Source organism: Pinus tabuliformis, chromosome 5_1, assembly GCF_031772625.1.
Source record: "Pinus tabuliformis cultivar Carrire ecotype Pingquan chromosome 5_1, CPIR1, whole genome shotgun sequence".
Lineage (NCBI taxonomy): Eukaryota > Viridiplantae > Streptophyta > Pinopsida > Pinales > Pinaceae > Pinus > Pinus tabuliformis.
The window spans coordinates 154,861,784-154,879,324 of NC_142305.1; the positions used below are offsets into that span (position 1 = coordinate 154,861,784).

Genomic DNA, 17,541 nt, shown 5'->3' on the forward strand with positions numbered 1-17,541 from the left:
GATAAATCCTCCAACAGGTTCAAGTGATCCGCGTCAAAACAATCTCGACCATTGATGAGGATTAAAATTTCTTTTAATCTCATCCATCGAAATTTTAAATTCTTGAGGAGATTCGAATTTTTCAATTAAATGCATTTTAATTAACTCAAAAATAAAAATTTTGAGTTAATTTCCTCAAAAATTTGACTGACTTAAACCCCATGGACCAAAGGCTTAAAATTTAGCAAAATAATTAATTTACCTCAGTCCTGGGACCTTTTATATTTGAATTTTAAGAACCCACGAATTTTGCCTTTGGAAAATTTAAATTTACCTAGGACCTATAATTAATTAAATTTCTGGCTTACGATTTTAATTAATTTTGGCCAGAAAATTAATTAATTAACCTATGAGGGGATAAATTATTTTCCTAACCCTCAAGACACTTTACATCATGATTTTTACATTTTTTACATCTCAAAGGGGAAAACTCATTTGCAAAAAACTCTCACAGACTACCCAGTTCTGTGACACAAATATAATCTAGCAGATCAAGCAATTTGTAATAAAATAATCTAACCAAATAGTTAGGATTATTCCCAAATCACTTTTACATAAATTTGATCTAGAACACTAGAACTCTCCTAAGATCCCAGCGACAAAATCCACTCCAGCTTTGGGGTAAGGCTGAAGGAAAACTTTGTCGACCATCCGAGAATGGATCGGTGAGACAAAAAACCTCCTGAAATGTAGATCGTCACCAAAAAAATAGGTTTCCCTAGGCAATTACATACACGACACGGATCTGCTGAGATTATTTACAATTCACACATGCAGAAAGGGTTTACAATATAACATGATGATCAGACTAATGATGATAGTTGAACGACACAGACACGTTGATCAGGTGTTATCCCTTTTGCGAAAAAAGGGGGTGTACTGCTATGGATTGTTGACACATAGTGGTCAACACCTCTCAACCACCAAGTCTCCAACCTTTGCCTTGTTCCTCAAGGCTTTGCATGCATCTTCTACCTCAAGTGCATACATGTTCTTCACTTGCACACCAATCTGTTTCACTTTTCCCGTGCCGATGTGTCTAAGGAAAACCTTTCCTTTGCTAAATATCATAATGTAGCCACGGTCTTCCAATACCGCGATGGAAACAAGATTCTTCTTTAGACCCGTACATATATCACATCCTTGAGCTTGAGAGGGGAGCCAGACTCCCTTTAAATGTAATGGTACCAATGTCAATCGCGTTATACCTTCCATCGTCTCCAAACTCAATGTTCTGCTTGAGGTATTTCTCTTCCAAGTCATTAAAGAGATCTCTATTCCCCGTCATATGGAACGAGGCACCACTGTCGAAATACCACATGCTTCAAATTACAGTGCTTTCCATGCATGCAATGAGAATAAAATCAAGCTCAAATTGTGAAGCTAGAGCTTCACTTGTTACTGCTACTACAACTTCCTTCTTGCTTGCCTTCTTCTGTGGACAATTCGTGGCATAGTGCCCAAATTCATGACAGTGAAAACATTTAATCTTCGACAAGTCCTTCTTCTTACCACCCTGACTGGAATCCCCTTTGGATTGGGATTTTTTCCTTTTCCCTTTCTTTGTCTTACCAGCCAAGGCACAATTCTCCCCATCATCATGCGTGGATGAGGTCCCATCTCTGGTTCTCTGCCTTGTCTCTTCTTGCACCAAGATGGACCACAAATGCTCCCACTTTTGTAGATGCTCCCTCCCATTTACCAAATCTTGGTAGTTGTGCCAGCTCTTGGGAAGGCCTAGAAGTGCTAAGCTGACCAGATCATCTTTAGCAACTGTAATACCAACGCTCCCAAGCTCATCCTGACATTGGGTGAACCTACTCAAGCGAGTGTCGCTTTCGAGTCTTGTTGGTGGAGGCTTGAAACTTTAATACTATGCATGTAGAGGTCTTTCGCAACCAAAAATCTTAGCACATGAGGGAATGATCTCTTGAACCTTGAGTTGCCACATGATCGACGTTGTGACCAAGAGCAGGAAGAATAGGGCTTCAGCATTAAACGAGGAAATAAGGGCATGAAGTGACAAGCCCATTTCCCATCCCAGAACTTTTTTCCTGGAAGTTTTAATGGGAGGCGCACAAGGTAATCCCCGGGATGACATGTCATAGGGGGCATGCTTGAAAGAGGTGTGGGTGAGTGGCCTGTATCATAAGTCTAAGCCTGTATGAGTGGCAAAAGGGGGGGTGGGGGCGAGAACTTGCATTCTTATATACTTCATATATATTATGGCTAAAACCAAAGTGATGCAACATTAGTGGAGCCCACGGGCCAAACCCCAAGAAATAAGCACTTGACACCTGTTGATGAGCCATTAGACAGAGTGATGACAAGGTGGATGAGTCACTCCAAGATGACATCACCCTGAAGATTTCCAAAGGAGTCTCGCAATAGATCCCTCAGGGACTTTATGTGGCGAAATGCCCACTTTATGTGCTAGAGTTGAAAACCTAAGTCTCAGAGGAAATCTGGGCAATTTGATATCTTGGGAAACCTCCATTGTTGGATGAACCCCGAAAATATTACCACAGAGGTTTTGAAGGGAGTCTTCACTTGGAACTTTCGAGATTAATTCCCAGGACAACATGGCACGTGGGCCCATTCACTCTTGAACCCTTGCAATGAAACAAATGCCTCGTCGCATTGGAACCTCCACGTCACCCCAACGATTAGAGCTCGTAACGTCACCCCAGAGCCTCCTACCCTGGTGATTTCCTGCAACACTTGGTACAATCTCGCCTGGATTTTATCCTCGAGATTACATCGTAGGAGTGGGTCCCTTCTCCAATATGTTTAAGCGTAGAATGTGAGCAATGGAGAAAAGCCATGGGGCTATGAATTATGAGTATACTTGGATAGGGCAATCACCATCACCCTGAAGATTTGAATCAAAGGCATCTTGGAGATTATGTAAAAGGGACTCGAAGGGAAACTCCTGAGATTTTATCCCCAGAATGATGTGGCCTTGAGGGCCTCGTTCGGTTTAATACGATGTTGATTGCTTATGTGTATGAATGCTTACATTGCAATAATGTGTATACGTTATATATAACAGCCCTATGAAGCAGGGATCATGTGGGTATTGACTGTCATGAACAGGTCAGCAGTTGACATGTGGGCTATGATTGGAATGCCTCATGGGCACCACGTGGAGGCTACATAAGTGCGACGTGGCAAGCCAAAATGACTTGGCAAGTATTTAATTGGCTAAACCTTTGATTGGTAGTGTCTTTTGATCTGGGAGTTGTATCAAGGTAAATTTGATATTGTTGGAAAGGTCTTAATGAGACGTGTTAGGGTCATAAGTTTTATCATCAAATGCTTTTCCTATCCTTTAATTTTCAGCTTGGAGTAGTTGAGCCTATGACTAGCGCTGTTGTCATAGCCTCCAGATCGTTGTCCAACATCTTTGAGTTTCTTGCATGAAGGGTTCATTCAAATTTTGAAAGGTTCTCAGTCAATGGGAGTCATGGTCGTGTATGTTTGTACAGTCAAGTCGTGCTTCTTTTTATTTCCTACCCTATTTCCCTATTTCCCTTTATACATACCTTCATATATCATCTACATCCTATCCACTTTTCACATATCATTTACATCTTATTCACATTTCATTTCCTTTCCCTCCCTTCGTTCTAAACCTATCCCCATGACACCACTACCACTCCCCTATACTCATCACATGTACAACCCTCATGTATAACATGCAATCCCCCCCATAACCTAAGAGACATTATACTCCCCACATTTTAATGATTTCCCATGCTTTATTCTCATGCCAAGCATGGAGGGTTTCTACACTCTGCAATGCAATTTCCTCTGAAATTGACTGTTTTAGCCACCATTTTTCATAACGGTTTTTGACCACATGGAGGAGAATTTTGGACAACGGAAAGAGGTTTTTCTCAAGGGCATGACAAAGAAAAATCCTCTTCCAGCTTTTGCACAGGTGTCACGGATCGGGAGATTAGATTGGATATTAAAAGCCTATTTTTCATATTACACAAATACTTTGTTTTAGTCATGGTTTTGCAGAGCCATTTTTGAGGCTCTAGGGAAGCATTTGAAGAACTGAGAAAGGTTTTTCTTAAACACAATCTCATATACAAAAACCTATCTCATATTTTACACAAGTGCTATATTTTGGGAGTTACGCACGTCAAATGGTGGCCTATTTTCGCAGTTTCTGCTGACAGAATTAGGCGCTACGGAGTCCCATGTCCACACTACTACACGCATGCTAGAGGGAAGCCACTTGTCAGGTTTTCAAGAGGATGACATGGAGTATATGTGGCAGCCAGCTCACTTCCTCAGCAGCCTGCCACGTGCTAGTTTCAAAAGCCCAAAGTTTTGGATGCTACATAACCTTTTGCACACTCAGAAAGCAGCTTTGTGCTTTTTACTATTTTACTTCATGCTAATCATGTTCGGAGATATGTTGGTTTTCTATTTGGAAAAAGTTTGTTTTTAGAGACAAAAAACACACTTATGTTTTATGCTTTTGAGGAAAATTATTTGGAAAAACAACATTTTTCCTCCTTTTAGTTTTGAGATTGATCCTTTGTTGGATCGAATGTCCATTGAATTTAGACATAATGTTATCCTATGTATGAACTATATATTTGGTTAATGAAGATGGAAAAGGTTTTTGGTGGTTTCATTATTGCTGGGGAAACTATTGCAATTTGTTGTTGTGATCTGTGTTAATGCATGTGCTTGAATGTTGACGAGATTCCAGTGGAGTTACAGAGATACTTATGGTAGGGATGTTTCAGATATTATTTCTTCTTAGTTATATATTATCCTTGTTGTGTTATCTTATTAAACTAATTTGAAGGTGCATGGAACAATTACACTTGAATTCATTTCATATGGTCATGTCTAGCTATGCCAAATATTTCAATTTGCAAATGGAATATGTATGCCTTTGACAATTTTGTGTTTTTTTCTTGATAGTCATTTATCTAAGTTGTAGAAATGAACTGTTAGTTATTTTTCTATTTCTGATGAATGTCTTGATATCCCCATCTTCACTATACTACAATTTGTCGTGCAATCCGAAAGCCATATTAATTGAGCCTTTGTACATGAAATTGGTTGGAGATACATTAGCACGTTGGACCAGGAAGGTCACGATTGCATCACTAGGTTTTTCCTAGAACCCTCTACTACCCCCATACCAAAAATCAAACATTTTCATAACTGGCCTTTGTCAAAAAATCATATTCAAAAGTTTTATCTCTTAATTTACTTGGTGAGGGAGCCCCCTCAAGTTGAAGAACACTAGTAATTCAACCAAAAGAGGTTTGTGGTTACCTCTGAGTTTTCTCGTTTCAGCCTGGAGAAAACTGTGGAGTGCTAACATATTGGCCTCGTTGCCGGGGACCGAACAATTTCATCTTCCCTGGGAAAAAAATTTCAAATTTTCAGATTTCGCTGTTGATGGTGAATAGCAATCAGACTTAGGAAGGCTGAACCATTCACTTGGCGACTCCAATCAAGCAGAACTCATATTTTCAAGTTCTACTGGTGTCTCCACATCTTCAAAATGAATTCAACTGCAAGTTATGCTCCCATGAATCGAGATCACATCCCAGAATTTCAAAACCGCATGCCTTGTGTCGATTGGCAGACTTATCTACCAAGGTTCAAAGATGATGACAGAGAGGATGTTGCTCTACATTTGGTTAAATTTCATATGCATGCACGCAATTTGAAGGTTCAATTTCATTAACATTGTCTCATGAAGATGTTCATGGCTACTCTGGAAGGAAAACTACAGTGTTGGTATGAAGGTTTGCCATCTGGTAGCTTGTATTCATTTAAGGATTTTCATTCAGTATTTTTTGAGAAATACAAAGAATCTCATCCTTTTTTGTTGTTGGTTGAGAATTGTTGCGACCATGTTGAGAATTTCATTCAAAATCTGGAAAAAAATTATGGTGATAAAGAGTTCATGGATGAAGAGATTCTGGAAGCTTTGCACGAGAACCCTTTTCATCACCAAGAAGATATGGTCACTTCTCTCTTGCCCAAAAATGAAGTAGATCAACTTTCTGATGCAGACAGTTATGATTCAACTTTCGAGTTTGATGAAAATTTGTAGCAATCTTATTAATCATTTTATGATCAAAAGTATGAGAATTATTTTAAACAACAAAAGGAAATGGTAAATGATGAGGACAGTGTCCATGATATTCAAGTGGATTCTCAGCCAGTTTGTCCTCATGGTCTTGATGGATATATTCAGCAGATTTCAAATGATCAAGAAAAGGAAATAGATAGTCCATTGGTTCATTCATTTTTTGGGTCAGTGATTGAAGAAAAGAAGATTATAAATCCTTTTAAAAATTCTTATTCTCAACAGCATGAGAATGCATCCCAAGACAATCAAATTGAAAAGGTATGTGACATAGAATTGCATCTTACTGTGCCAGTTATTGAAGAGTGCATTAAAGTTAATCTTTTTCAAATATCTAATGAATCTGCTACTTTAGAAACTCTCAATTCAGACTCACATGAAGGATTACTCATGAATCCATTTTCTTGAGATATGCATGTAGCTTCAGATTTTGAGGATAGTAAGCTTCAAAGCAGTGAAAAATAAACAGTTGATTTGGAGCCTGTTGAAAACAAAGATTTTATTGAGGAAAATATGCATCTTGAAGTAATAAACACATTATTTTGGAGATCAAGATCATATTTTTGCTAAAGCACATGAAAGGTTGACTCTTGACACTCCCATTATTCATAATGTAGTTGTTCCATTTGCAGTCTTTCAAGAAAGTTCAAAGTTTTTTCTTGAGGATGAGAAGAGTGAGAAACATACCATTATTTCACTTAGAACTAATTATGAGTTTTATGGTGAAAAAGAAAACTTGGATCAAGCCATAGTTGTAAGTGACGAATATCTTTTCCTTCTTGCTAATCAACACGAGTTGTTCATTCATGCTTTCAAGGACCTTTTTGCAAACAACTTGGAAGAAGTTGTAAAGGTGGATTTGGGGTTATTCGTGAACACAAGGATTCATTTTAGTTATCATATTGAACTTTCATCAACTGAATACAAGCTTCAATAAGATGGTCATTTGCTTGATTGGTTGTATTGGAAGGATCATTTCACATGATTGTATGGCTATCTTCAGTAGGTGTAGACAGTTATCATCAGAGTTTGAAGCCCAAGGAGAAGGCCCTAAGACTTTGGTGATGTACTATCAAATTTCTTATTTCCTTTAAAGTTTTCAGCCATGTAAGTCATTCAGTCAGTTTGTAGTCAGTCGGTTAATTTTTCAATTTTCATGTTTGACTCCATCGCCCAATGGTTTAGGCCACTAGTCTACGATTTTGTTCTTGGCACCTCACAGGGAGGCTGCCATCCCCATTAGAGCCAATGTTAGGGTCATAAGTTTTATCGTCAAATGTTTTTTCCTATCCTTTAATTTTCAGTTTGGAGTAGTTGAGCCTATGACTATTTCTGCTATCATAGCCTCCAGATCGTTGTCCGACATCTTTGAGTTTCTTGCATGAAGGGTTCATTCAAATTCTGAAAGGGTCTCAGTCAATGGGAGTCATGGTCTCAGTCAATGGGAGTCATGGTCGTGTATGTTTTGTACAATCAAGTCGTGCTTCCTTTTATTTCCTACCCTATTTCCCTATTTCCCTTTATACATACCTTCATATATCATCTACATCCTATCCACTTTTCACATATCATTTACATCTTATTCACATTTCATTTCCTTTCCCTCCTTTTGTTCTAAAACTATCCCCATGACACCACTACCAGTCCTCTATACTCATCACATGTACAACCCTCATGTATAACATGCAACCCGCCCCCCCAAATCACCTAAGAGACATTATACTCCCCACATTTTAATGATTTCCCATGCTTTATGCTCATGCCAAGCATGGAGGGCTTCTACACTTTGCAATGCAATTTCCTCTAAAATTGACCGTTTTAGCCACCATTTTGCAGAACGGTTTCTGACCACATGAAGGAGAATTTTGGAAAATATAAAGAGGTTTTTCTCAAGGATAGGGAAAAGAACAATAACCTCTTCCAGATTTTGCACAGGTGTCACGGATCGGGAGATTTGATTGCATCTTCAAAGCCTATTTTCGAACTACACAAATACTCTGTTTTAGTCATGGTTTTGCAAAGCATTTTTTTGAGGCTCTGGGAAGAATTTGAAGCAACGGAGAGAAGTTTTGCTTCATCTACAAAAACCTATCTTATATTTTACACAGGTGCTATATTCTGGGAGTTACACACGTCAAATTGTGGCCTATTTTCGCAGTTTCTACTGATGGAATTAGGCGCTACGCAGTCCATGCCCACACTACTACACGCATGTTGGAGGGAAGCCACTTGTCAGGTTTTCAAGAGGATGACATGGAGTATATGTGGCATCCATCTCACTTCCTCAACAACCCGCCACATGCCAGTTTCAGAAGCCCAAAGTTTTGGATGTTGCATAGCCTTTTGCACACTCAGAAAGCAACTTTGTGCTTTTTATTATTTTACTTCATGTTGATCATGTTTAGAGATATGTTGGTTTTCTATTTAGAAAAAGTTTGTTTTTAGAGACAAAAAACACTTTTATGTTTTATGCTTTTGAGGAAAAGTATTTGGAAAAACAACAGTTTTCCTCCTTTCAGTTTTGAGATCGATCCTCTGTTGGATTGAATGTCCATTGAATTTAGACATGATGTTATCCTATGTATGAACTATATATTTGGTTAATGAAGATGGAAAAGGTTGTTGATGGTTTCATTATTGCTGGGGAAACTATTGCAGTTTGTTGTTGTGATCTATGTTAATGCATGTGCTTGAATGTTGAAGAGATTCTAGTGGAGTTACAGAGATACTTATGGTATGGATGTTTCAGATATTGTTTCTTCTTAGTTATATATTATCCTTGTTGTGTTATCTTATTAAACCGATTTGAAGGTGTATGGAACAGTTACACTTGAATTCATTTCATATACTCATGTCTAGCTATGCCAAATATTTCAATTTGCAAATGGAATATGTATGCCTTTGACAATTTTGTGTTTTCTTCTTGATAGTCATTTATCTAAGTTGCAGTAATGAACTGTTAGTTATTCTGCTATTTCTGATGAATGTCTTGATATCCCCATCTTCACTATACTACAATTTGTCATTCAATCTAAAAGCCATATTAATTGAGCCTTTGTACATGAAATTGGTTGGAGATAAATCAGTATGTTGGACCAGGAAGGTCACGATCACATCACTAGTTTTTTCCTATAACCCTCTAATACCCCCATACCAAAAATCAAACATTTTCAGAACTCGTCTCTGTCAAAAAATCATATTCAAAAGTTTTATCTCCGAGTTTGCTCGGCGAGGGAGCGCCCTCGGGTTGAAGAAGACCAGTGATTCAACCAAAAGAGGTTTGTGGTTACCTTTGAGTTCTCTCCTTTCAACTTGGAGAAAACTACGGAGTACTAACAAGACGAATGCAACGATGCTATCCTTTTTGAGAGTTTGATGAAGATCGAAAATTTAGACCCCATTTCCATAATTGTAACATTGGAGGTCGAGTCAGCTTAGTAACTGCCCTCTTTCTACCTTAGTAGGGGCTAGGGTTAGTAGAGGGTATGTTACAATTCCTATGAGAGGGAATCATATCTAACAAGAATTTCCTATACGAGAGAAAATAAATTTAACATTTTTACAAGGATTCTTGAATGTTAACAAGATATGGATGCCCATATTACTTCCAAACACATGAGACTCTCCCAAATTGTCCATTTTCTTTAATGATTATGTGTCTCCATTGACTAGATAATAAGATGATGTGGAAAACAACAAAGATAATAATGATGATGACGTGGAGAACGTGAATGTCATCAACAAAGATGTTGTATTTTTTATGTGGGAAGAGAAGTCAATGACCTAAATAATTCATCAACATTGGACAACTTTCACATCCTTATGAAAGTTTGTACAAAGTTCGATATTCAATCATTTACTAGGATTTTTCCTCTTCAATAATCAACAATACCTTCATCATTATTTTGATAAGATATTTCTACATAATTATAATGAAGATAAATATTTCCACATATGCAGGATTGGGGGTAATATGTCATCATAGTTGGTGGTTTCCAAAGTGTCCTACTAATCCAGATTGGGTTACTATATAATTTTTTATCCATCTTGATCCTTGTAGAGTGGAAAATTGAAGGAATCAATGTACAAAAGCAGTTTTATCAACAAGACCCAGTTTGGAGAATTGAGTTCTAAAACCTTCTGGGGCCAATTTGAGGCCTTAAATGACATTTTTGGAGGCAAAATTTTCTCTCGTAAGTGTTGGACCCCGTGTCACTAATCTACAGTCAAAGACCTTTCCAATAGTTTGAGAATTGCATCATTGGATGTTCAGATGCAAAAGTTACACCTCCTAGGAGTTGGCCTATCATGATTGACCACCATAATTCAAGAGGATGCCACATGAACCCTCCTTACTCATGGAAAATGGGCTAGACACGTGGGGACTATGAAAAAGACTCTATAAGGGTAGAGTTGTAACTCATGGTGAGGGTTGAATGGGTCAAATTTAACCCCTTGTTGGCTATTAGGCTATGTGATAATTGGGCCACTAGGAGGAAATGGGATCTCATTCTATTTTCTTGTTTCGTGTTCCGTAATAGAGTGGAGTAGATGAATGTGGATAGAGAGAGAGAGAGAGCATAATAGGGGGGTTTGTGTTCTGTAACATCCCACAGGTCACAGGTCTTAGGCAACTCCATAAAGAGTGTCTTCTCCTTTGCAATTGCATCATTTTCATTCCAAATAAAAGAGAGCGGAATAGCTTCACCTTACAGTGGGGTTTTCTCCCAAAAGGGTTTCCTAGAGCATCATAGCTTGGTGTTCATTGTGGTTTGTAAGTAATTGCATTTACATGTTCTCTATTTTCCACATATTCTCCATTGCATGCATAAATATCAAAACAATAAATAACAAATCTGAAATCTAAAAGGAATTAATCCTTCTTAGAATAGGTTTCAATTTATTTTGGCAGATCTATTGTGATGAATTATCCAATGGAATATCCATGACAATTTACAAATCACCTACACCATTTCTACTACCTATTATCAAATGAGAACCAACAATCAATCTTATCATCATCAGTAATTTCATGATGAATGCACTTCTTTACACTACCAGTTTTTCATGGTTTTTTCAAAGATATTGATTTCACTTATCAATTTTGTAAGTTGTGCATTAATTTATATGTGGGAATTTTCCTTTTCTTCTCTTAATTAGTTCATTAATTTTCACTTTATATAAAATTAAATATATCATACACATTGTTAATTCATTGGACTTAATGCAAATGTTCCAACAAACACAATCTGGTGAAGGTGATTGAGAGTGGGTGGGATGACAAGAAGATGTTCTACAAATAGCCCTCTAACGTGAATCCCATTGCATACCAAACTGCTAAGTTCAGGGCTAACGTCAGGTTGAAGGAAGGAACACAAATAAGGGCATGTTCACTTCTTATCCACTCACCATTGGTGCCTTCAACGAGAATGAGTCTTAGAACATTAGATCGTCCTCCAATGTTTAATATAGGTCTGATTAGCGAAGTTTTAAACCATACAAGTCTTTGAATCGGTGGAATTAGCTAATGTCAATAAAAACCATTGAGGTATTTCATGCTCTCTAAATAGATTTCCTTCGAACCAATTTTAATAAATGAAAATTCGATTTTGTATTAGTACATCCTTGCATATGGTTCATTGTGTATCTTTTATTTTTTTTATTTCTATCATAAGTGGTATATTTTTTTTTTGGGTTATATCCATCTACTTTTTGGTATGTTCTTCCATCATTTTTAATTCGTTTATGGTTCAAGTACTTTTCCTGAAATGACATAGAAAATTGAATTTGGGTATGTGCTTCCATCATTTTTAATTCTTTCATGGTTCAATATTTTTTCCTGAAATGACATAGAAAATTGAATCTAAATAAAAAAAAGGTTTATCCAAAAAAATCTGAATCCATCTTCAAGTATACGACCAAAGAACTTTATGACGAAGTTGGGTATTGTTTTTCACTTGCCAACATGGCAACAGGTGATAAGTTGTACAATATAAATAAATTAGATGGATTTGGAAGTCATCATTTACTGCAGGGCCCTTGGGCAGTTGGTCTCCAATAAAAACCTAACACTATAACATAGACTTCACCACACAACATTTGGATGGATATTATGTGATGTGGAAAAAACAAAACTAGTACATATTTGTACGATCACAAGATATCTCAAAAATTTCAAAATTTAGATTTATAAATTTCAAAATTTCATTATATTTATTTCCCTTTCAATCAGAATGGGTCATTTTTAGAGAGATCTGGATGATTAGGTAAGTAGGTACAGATGTGTATGATGTTGATTTTTGTAGCATCGGATGTGTTCTAGCCATGAAACTTTGTGGAGAAGCTAGAATACATGTATTCTCCAAAACCCAAAAATCGTTTCTCGAAATTCCACCTAGAGACGACTTAATTAAAATAATTTATATTTTTTTATAGTACTTAAGTCTAATCTTAGGAACACTGATTAAATAAAGGGTATTAATCAAGTCATGGTGAGAATATTCTAGAAGAAGACATGGATCGATTTCTAGTTAATCTTAGCCATTGGTTATGTTTTAATCTTGGCCGTTTAAGCCTCAACGAGAGATTATAAGAAGAGATTCGATGGGGGTTGGAGAACACACTTGTTCAGTTCGATTTTGCTGGGAACTCAATTTCTAGAGTAGCAATTGTGTGTTGCCGGAAGTGATTTAGTGAAGTCGAAGCAGTGAGTGAGGGGCATGGATAGTAAGGTCGGAAGGAAGTTTCTCCAGTCCGGGGAGTGCATAGCAGAGAGGCAGTGAGTACCACAGAGATGCAGCGTAGAGCTTCAGAGGGAGATTTGTATTTTGCTGAGGAGAAGTCGAAATTCAATGCCAGAAGCCAGAGTGGGAGCCCGGAGGCCAGGAGGATCGATTTTTCAGATAGCAACTGATCAGTTAGTGAGAGAGACGTTGGTCTGAGCTGGGTGTCACAGATCTATCTAGGCTGACACATAGGCAACGCAGTGGCAGCAAAAGGCAGCGCATCTTGAGCCAAGGTTAGTGTCAGATCACCGGTGGGAGTGAGATTTTTCTCATTAGATCTCCCGGCAATTATTTCTCTGTGTGGAAAGCTAGATTTAAGCTTCCATAGATTTGTACTCAGATTTACTACTGCATAATAAATAAAACCCTCAGCTGCTGCACCGATTTTCCCAAGTTGAGTTTTTCCAAGGACATTGGTCCAAAAATAACAGTGTTAGTTGTGTGTGTGTGCATCTATTCTTACAACATTATTTTTCTTCCGTAGTATTTATTTTGTGAAGATTGTAGTGTATTAGTTTCGATATTTGTTGTAGAAAACTGCAAATAATTTGTTCAAATAATTTAACAAATAGAAGAAACTTAATCAGTGGTTGCAGTAGGATTCAAGGTTTCTGAATTTCCACATGGTATTAGAGCACAAATAGAAGCCAGAGGGCTCAATAGCAACAAAGGAGATGGAGGTTCGAATTTCTGCATCGGTGGCAGTTTGAAACCCTCAAGAGGAAGCGCAATCCTTGGGCCAGGAGGGTCAGTTTCTAAGGAAGATTTATTTCTCTGAGAGAGTCGACAGAGAATAGATTTTCCAGATCAGAGGTTACCAGACACAGAGGGAGGTGCAGTGTTTTCCTTGCAGAGCAGATCTTCAGCTAGGACGCAATTATTTTGCAGCAATCTGCTAGTGCAAAATAACATCAGGAGGAAGGAAGAGCACACACTGAGAGAATTCTTTTCTCAGAGGACTTCTAGCCCAAATGTTTGAATTTTCCTAGCAGAGCAGTGGTAGTTGTGAGCAAATTTTCCCACTCTAGCAAGGATTGTGAAAATCCAGTCAACGGCTGCCTAGAGGAGAAGAGAAGGAATTCGACTTTTTGCAGAGATGGCTACAGCGGGGCAGGATCCATGGAAGAGCAGCAAATTAGATCCAGTTGTTGCAGATTTTTCACATGGATCAATATCCTTGCTACAGGAGCCCATCATAATTAGTAGCAGGAGGATCACAGTGTCAGCAAACGCAGCTAGTCATTCAAATGAAAGTTGCATAGATAATCATAGTCAGTTCCCGAAACACAGTTGTAGTGACACAGGCAGTGTGAATTACCCAGTTGTAGTATGCAGGTGCAGTTCTAGCCAAGAGATTCCCAGCGCAGAGCTTCGTAGTCTAGTTTCCAGTGCAGGAGGACTGTGTGAGCTGTCAGGAGGGAGTAGAGATATTTCCCATAAGGACATCAAGACTCAAAGGAAGACTAGTTTCAAAGGGAGCAGCCCTACGGAAGCTAATCCTTTTGGATCTGGGGAGATCAGGCTCATTATTGTAGTAGTTGCAGTAGCACTACAGAAGCATCAACAGAGCGGTAACAACAGTAGTATGAATAGATCAGATTTTGCGATGATGACAACCATACCTCCAAGAGTGAGGTGGGGTGATTTGGTTTTGTAGCCCCATAGAGCTACAAGATGGGCAGGATTCTAGAGGAGGTCCACCTCATGAATCAATACCTTGCTACGAGAGCCCAAAACATGCAGTAGCAGGATGGATCAGTGGGAGTTGGTGCAGTCAGGTTCCAGAGTGACAGATTAGGTCAGGTACTGGACAATGTAGTGCAGAGTTGGCAGCAGTGCAGTTGGCACAAAGTAGAGTCAGCAGCAGCGCAAAGTCTAGCAGTAGTCAAGACTTAGGTGACAGATGCATGACACTGACCACAGTTGGTTCAGTATTTTGGATGTTTTCCATTGCAGTTGCAGCAACAGTAGATGGAAAGGGAATTGCATTGCAAATGCAGCGTTGGCAGTGGTTCAGTAGGGCCAACAGCAGCACGGATGCAGCATTTATCAGAGTTGTGCAGTAGTTGGTGGGCAGCAGCAGCCACACATCAGCAGCGTAACAGGAGGTGGTGCATTGACAAGGTGTTGCTTTAGTGGGTTGCAGGCTTGCAGCGCTAGAACACATTCCTCGCTAAGAGGAAGTGTTCATTTTTGTAGCATCGTATGTGTTCTAGCTACGAAACTTTGTGGAGAGGTTAGAATACATGTATTCTCCAAAACCCATAAATCGTTTCTCGATATTCCACCTAGAGACGACTTAATTAAAATAATTAATCTTTTTTAAATGGTACTCTAAACTTGGGAAAACTGATTAATTAAAGAGTATTAATTAATTCATGGTGAGAATATTCTAGAAAAATACACGGATCGATTTCTAATTAATCTTAGCCATCAATTATGTTTTAATCATGTTCGTTGAAGCCTCAACAAGAGATTATAAGAAGAAATTCGATGGGGGTTGGAGAACACACTTGTGCAGTTCGATTTCCTAATTTCCAAAGTAGCAGTTGTGTGTTGCTGGAAGTGATTCAGTGAAGTCGAAGCAGTGAGAGAGGGGCAGGGATAGTAAGGTCGGAAGGAAGTTTCTCCAGTCCGGTGAGTGCATAGCAGAGAGGCAGTGAGTGCCAAAGAGAGGTATCATAGAGCTTCATAGGGAGATCCGTATTTTGTTGAGGAGAAGTCAAAATTCAATGCCAGAAGCCAGAGTAGGAGCCCGGAGGATCGATTTTCCAAATAGCAGTTGATCAGTTAGCGAGAGAGATGTTGGCCTGAGCTGGGTGTCACAAATATGCCTAGGTTGATGCAGACGCTGTGTAGAGGCAGCAAAAGATAGCTCATCTTGAGCAAAGGTCAGTGTCATATTACCAGTGGGAGTGAGATTTTTCTCACTAGATCTCCTATCAGTTATTTCTCTATATGGAAAGCTAGATTTAAGCTTCCATAGATTTGTACTCAGATTTACTAGTGCATAATAAATAAAACCCTCAATTGTTGCACCGGTTTTCCCAAGTTGGGTTTTTCCGGGGACATTGGTCCAAAAATAGCAATGTTATTCGTGTGTGTGTGCATCTATTCTTCCAGCATTATTTTTCTTCCACAGTATTTATTTTGTGAAGGTTGCAGTGTCTTAGTTTCAATATTTACCATAGAAAACTGCAAATAAGTTGTTCAGTTAATTTAACAAATAGAAGAAGCTTAATCAATTGTTGTAGTAGGATTCGGGGTTTCTGAATTTTCACATAAGATACCTTAGCATTAATAGGTATTTCCTTGTATAAAAGACATGATAAATCGCTTAATGGAGGATCCATTCTCTTTTTTCACATTGCGTAATTTACAACACTAAATTATCATTTCATAACTATAATTAAGAAAGAATGGGCAAATTAGAATATTTATAGCTCTTCTAATATTGGTGCCAAAGAAGACATGATAGCATTCTCTGATTGTGTAGGAAGGGATAATCCATATGTTTTTTCTTTGTTTGATGATGTATGGTTGTTTGATGTATTATCATATGTGAAAATTGTTCTAGTCAAAATAGATCTCATATATAGATATGAATATAATTTATGTTTAAAATTTTATATTATAAATATAAAATCATCAAAACTAGAAGAAAAAGAAATTTCATTAAAATAAAATTACCTGTGAACATATAGGTGATAATTCATTCCGTTTAGACTCATTTTTGTAATATATGAAGCGTCGTCTCCTTCTGGTTTTGGTGCTTTTTTGGATTGCTCCTCTGAGATTGCATATGTCATTTGCACAGATCCACCTCCAAGATCAACAATACCAACCGTATTTGGGTAGCTTTTACCAAGGTTTGACAGAAGATAGTTTATGGTAATCTACACCAAAAATACCACATCATTACTCTCATTTAAAATTATAGATACATATGCTAAATATTTGGCATGCAACATCAATAATAATAACCTAAAATTCCCTTCCGAAATCGTTATGCATTCATAAAATTTTACCTGCTTCGTATATTGAAATAAAAGCACCGTTATGCATTCATAAAATTTTACCTGCTTCGTATATTGAAATAAAAGCACGCCAATGTATGTAAGAAATATAGAAGCCTGATCATCATCTGATGGTCACAAAAATAAGCTATAGTATAAACAATCAAGTTCTTATTCAACAAGGGGTTCATAAAAGTTTAGACCAGCAACATGTTGAGAGAGGCGTCTCTAAACAAAGTTCAGATAATGAAGCACAGAGATTGTTAGCCATGTATGCTAGGAAGAAATTCATTATATGAAAAGAATAGTAGTTGATAATGTATGCCATGTATGTAGTAGCTATATGAAAAAAATAGCAGTTGACACCATATTCAGTAGGAACAATTGTTATATCACCATGGGTTTAAGCCACTAAGTGGACGTCTCTTTGGAAATTGTCCTTGACATCAACTCAACAAAGAAGAGATAGAGGAAATATTGTAGTTTATTAGAGTCCCTTCCCACCCAAAATAGATATAAGTTAGAATATATTATGTTTATTTGTCATATTTAGAAAAACAAAAAC

General features: G+C 37.8%; 1 protein-coding gene across 1 annotated transcript in view; it reads right to left on the reverse strand.

Annotated features, from left to right (window-relative positions):
* Nucleotides 1-17,247, reverse strand: part of LOC149163897 (apyrase 2-like) — a 365,837-nt gene extending 348,590 nt beyond the window's left edge. The window contains exons 1-3 of the mRNA XM_089429297.1: nt 17,187-17,247; nt 16,989-17,104; nt 16,651-16,856 (exon numbers count right to left, since the gene is read on the reverse strand). Coding sequence (XP_089285423.1) covers nt 16,651-16,856; nt 16,989-17,104; nt 17,187-17,247 — 383 coding nt within the window. The remainder of the gene's footprint in view (nt 1-16,650; nt 16,857-16,988; nt 17,105-17,186) is intronic.
* Nucleotides 17,248-17,541: the final 294 nt, after the last annotated feature.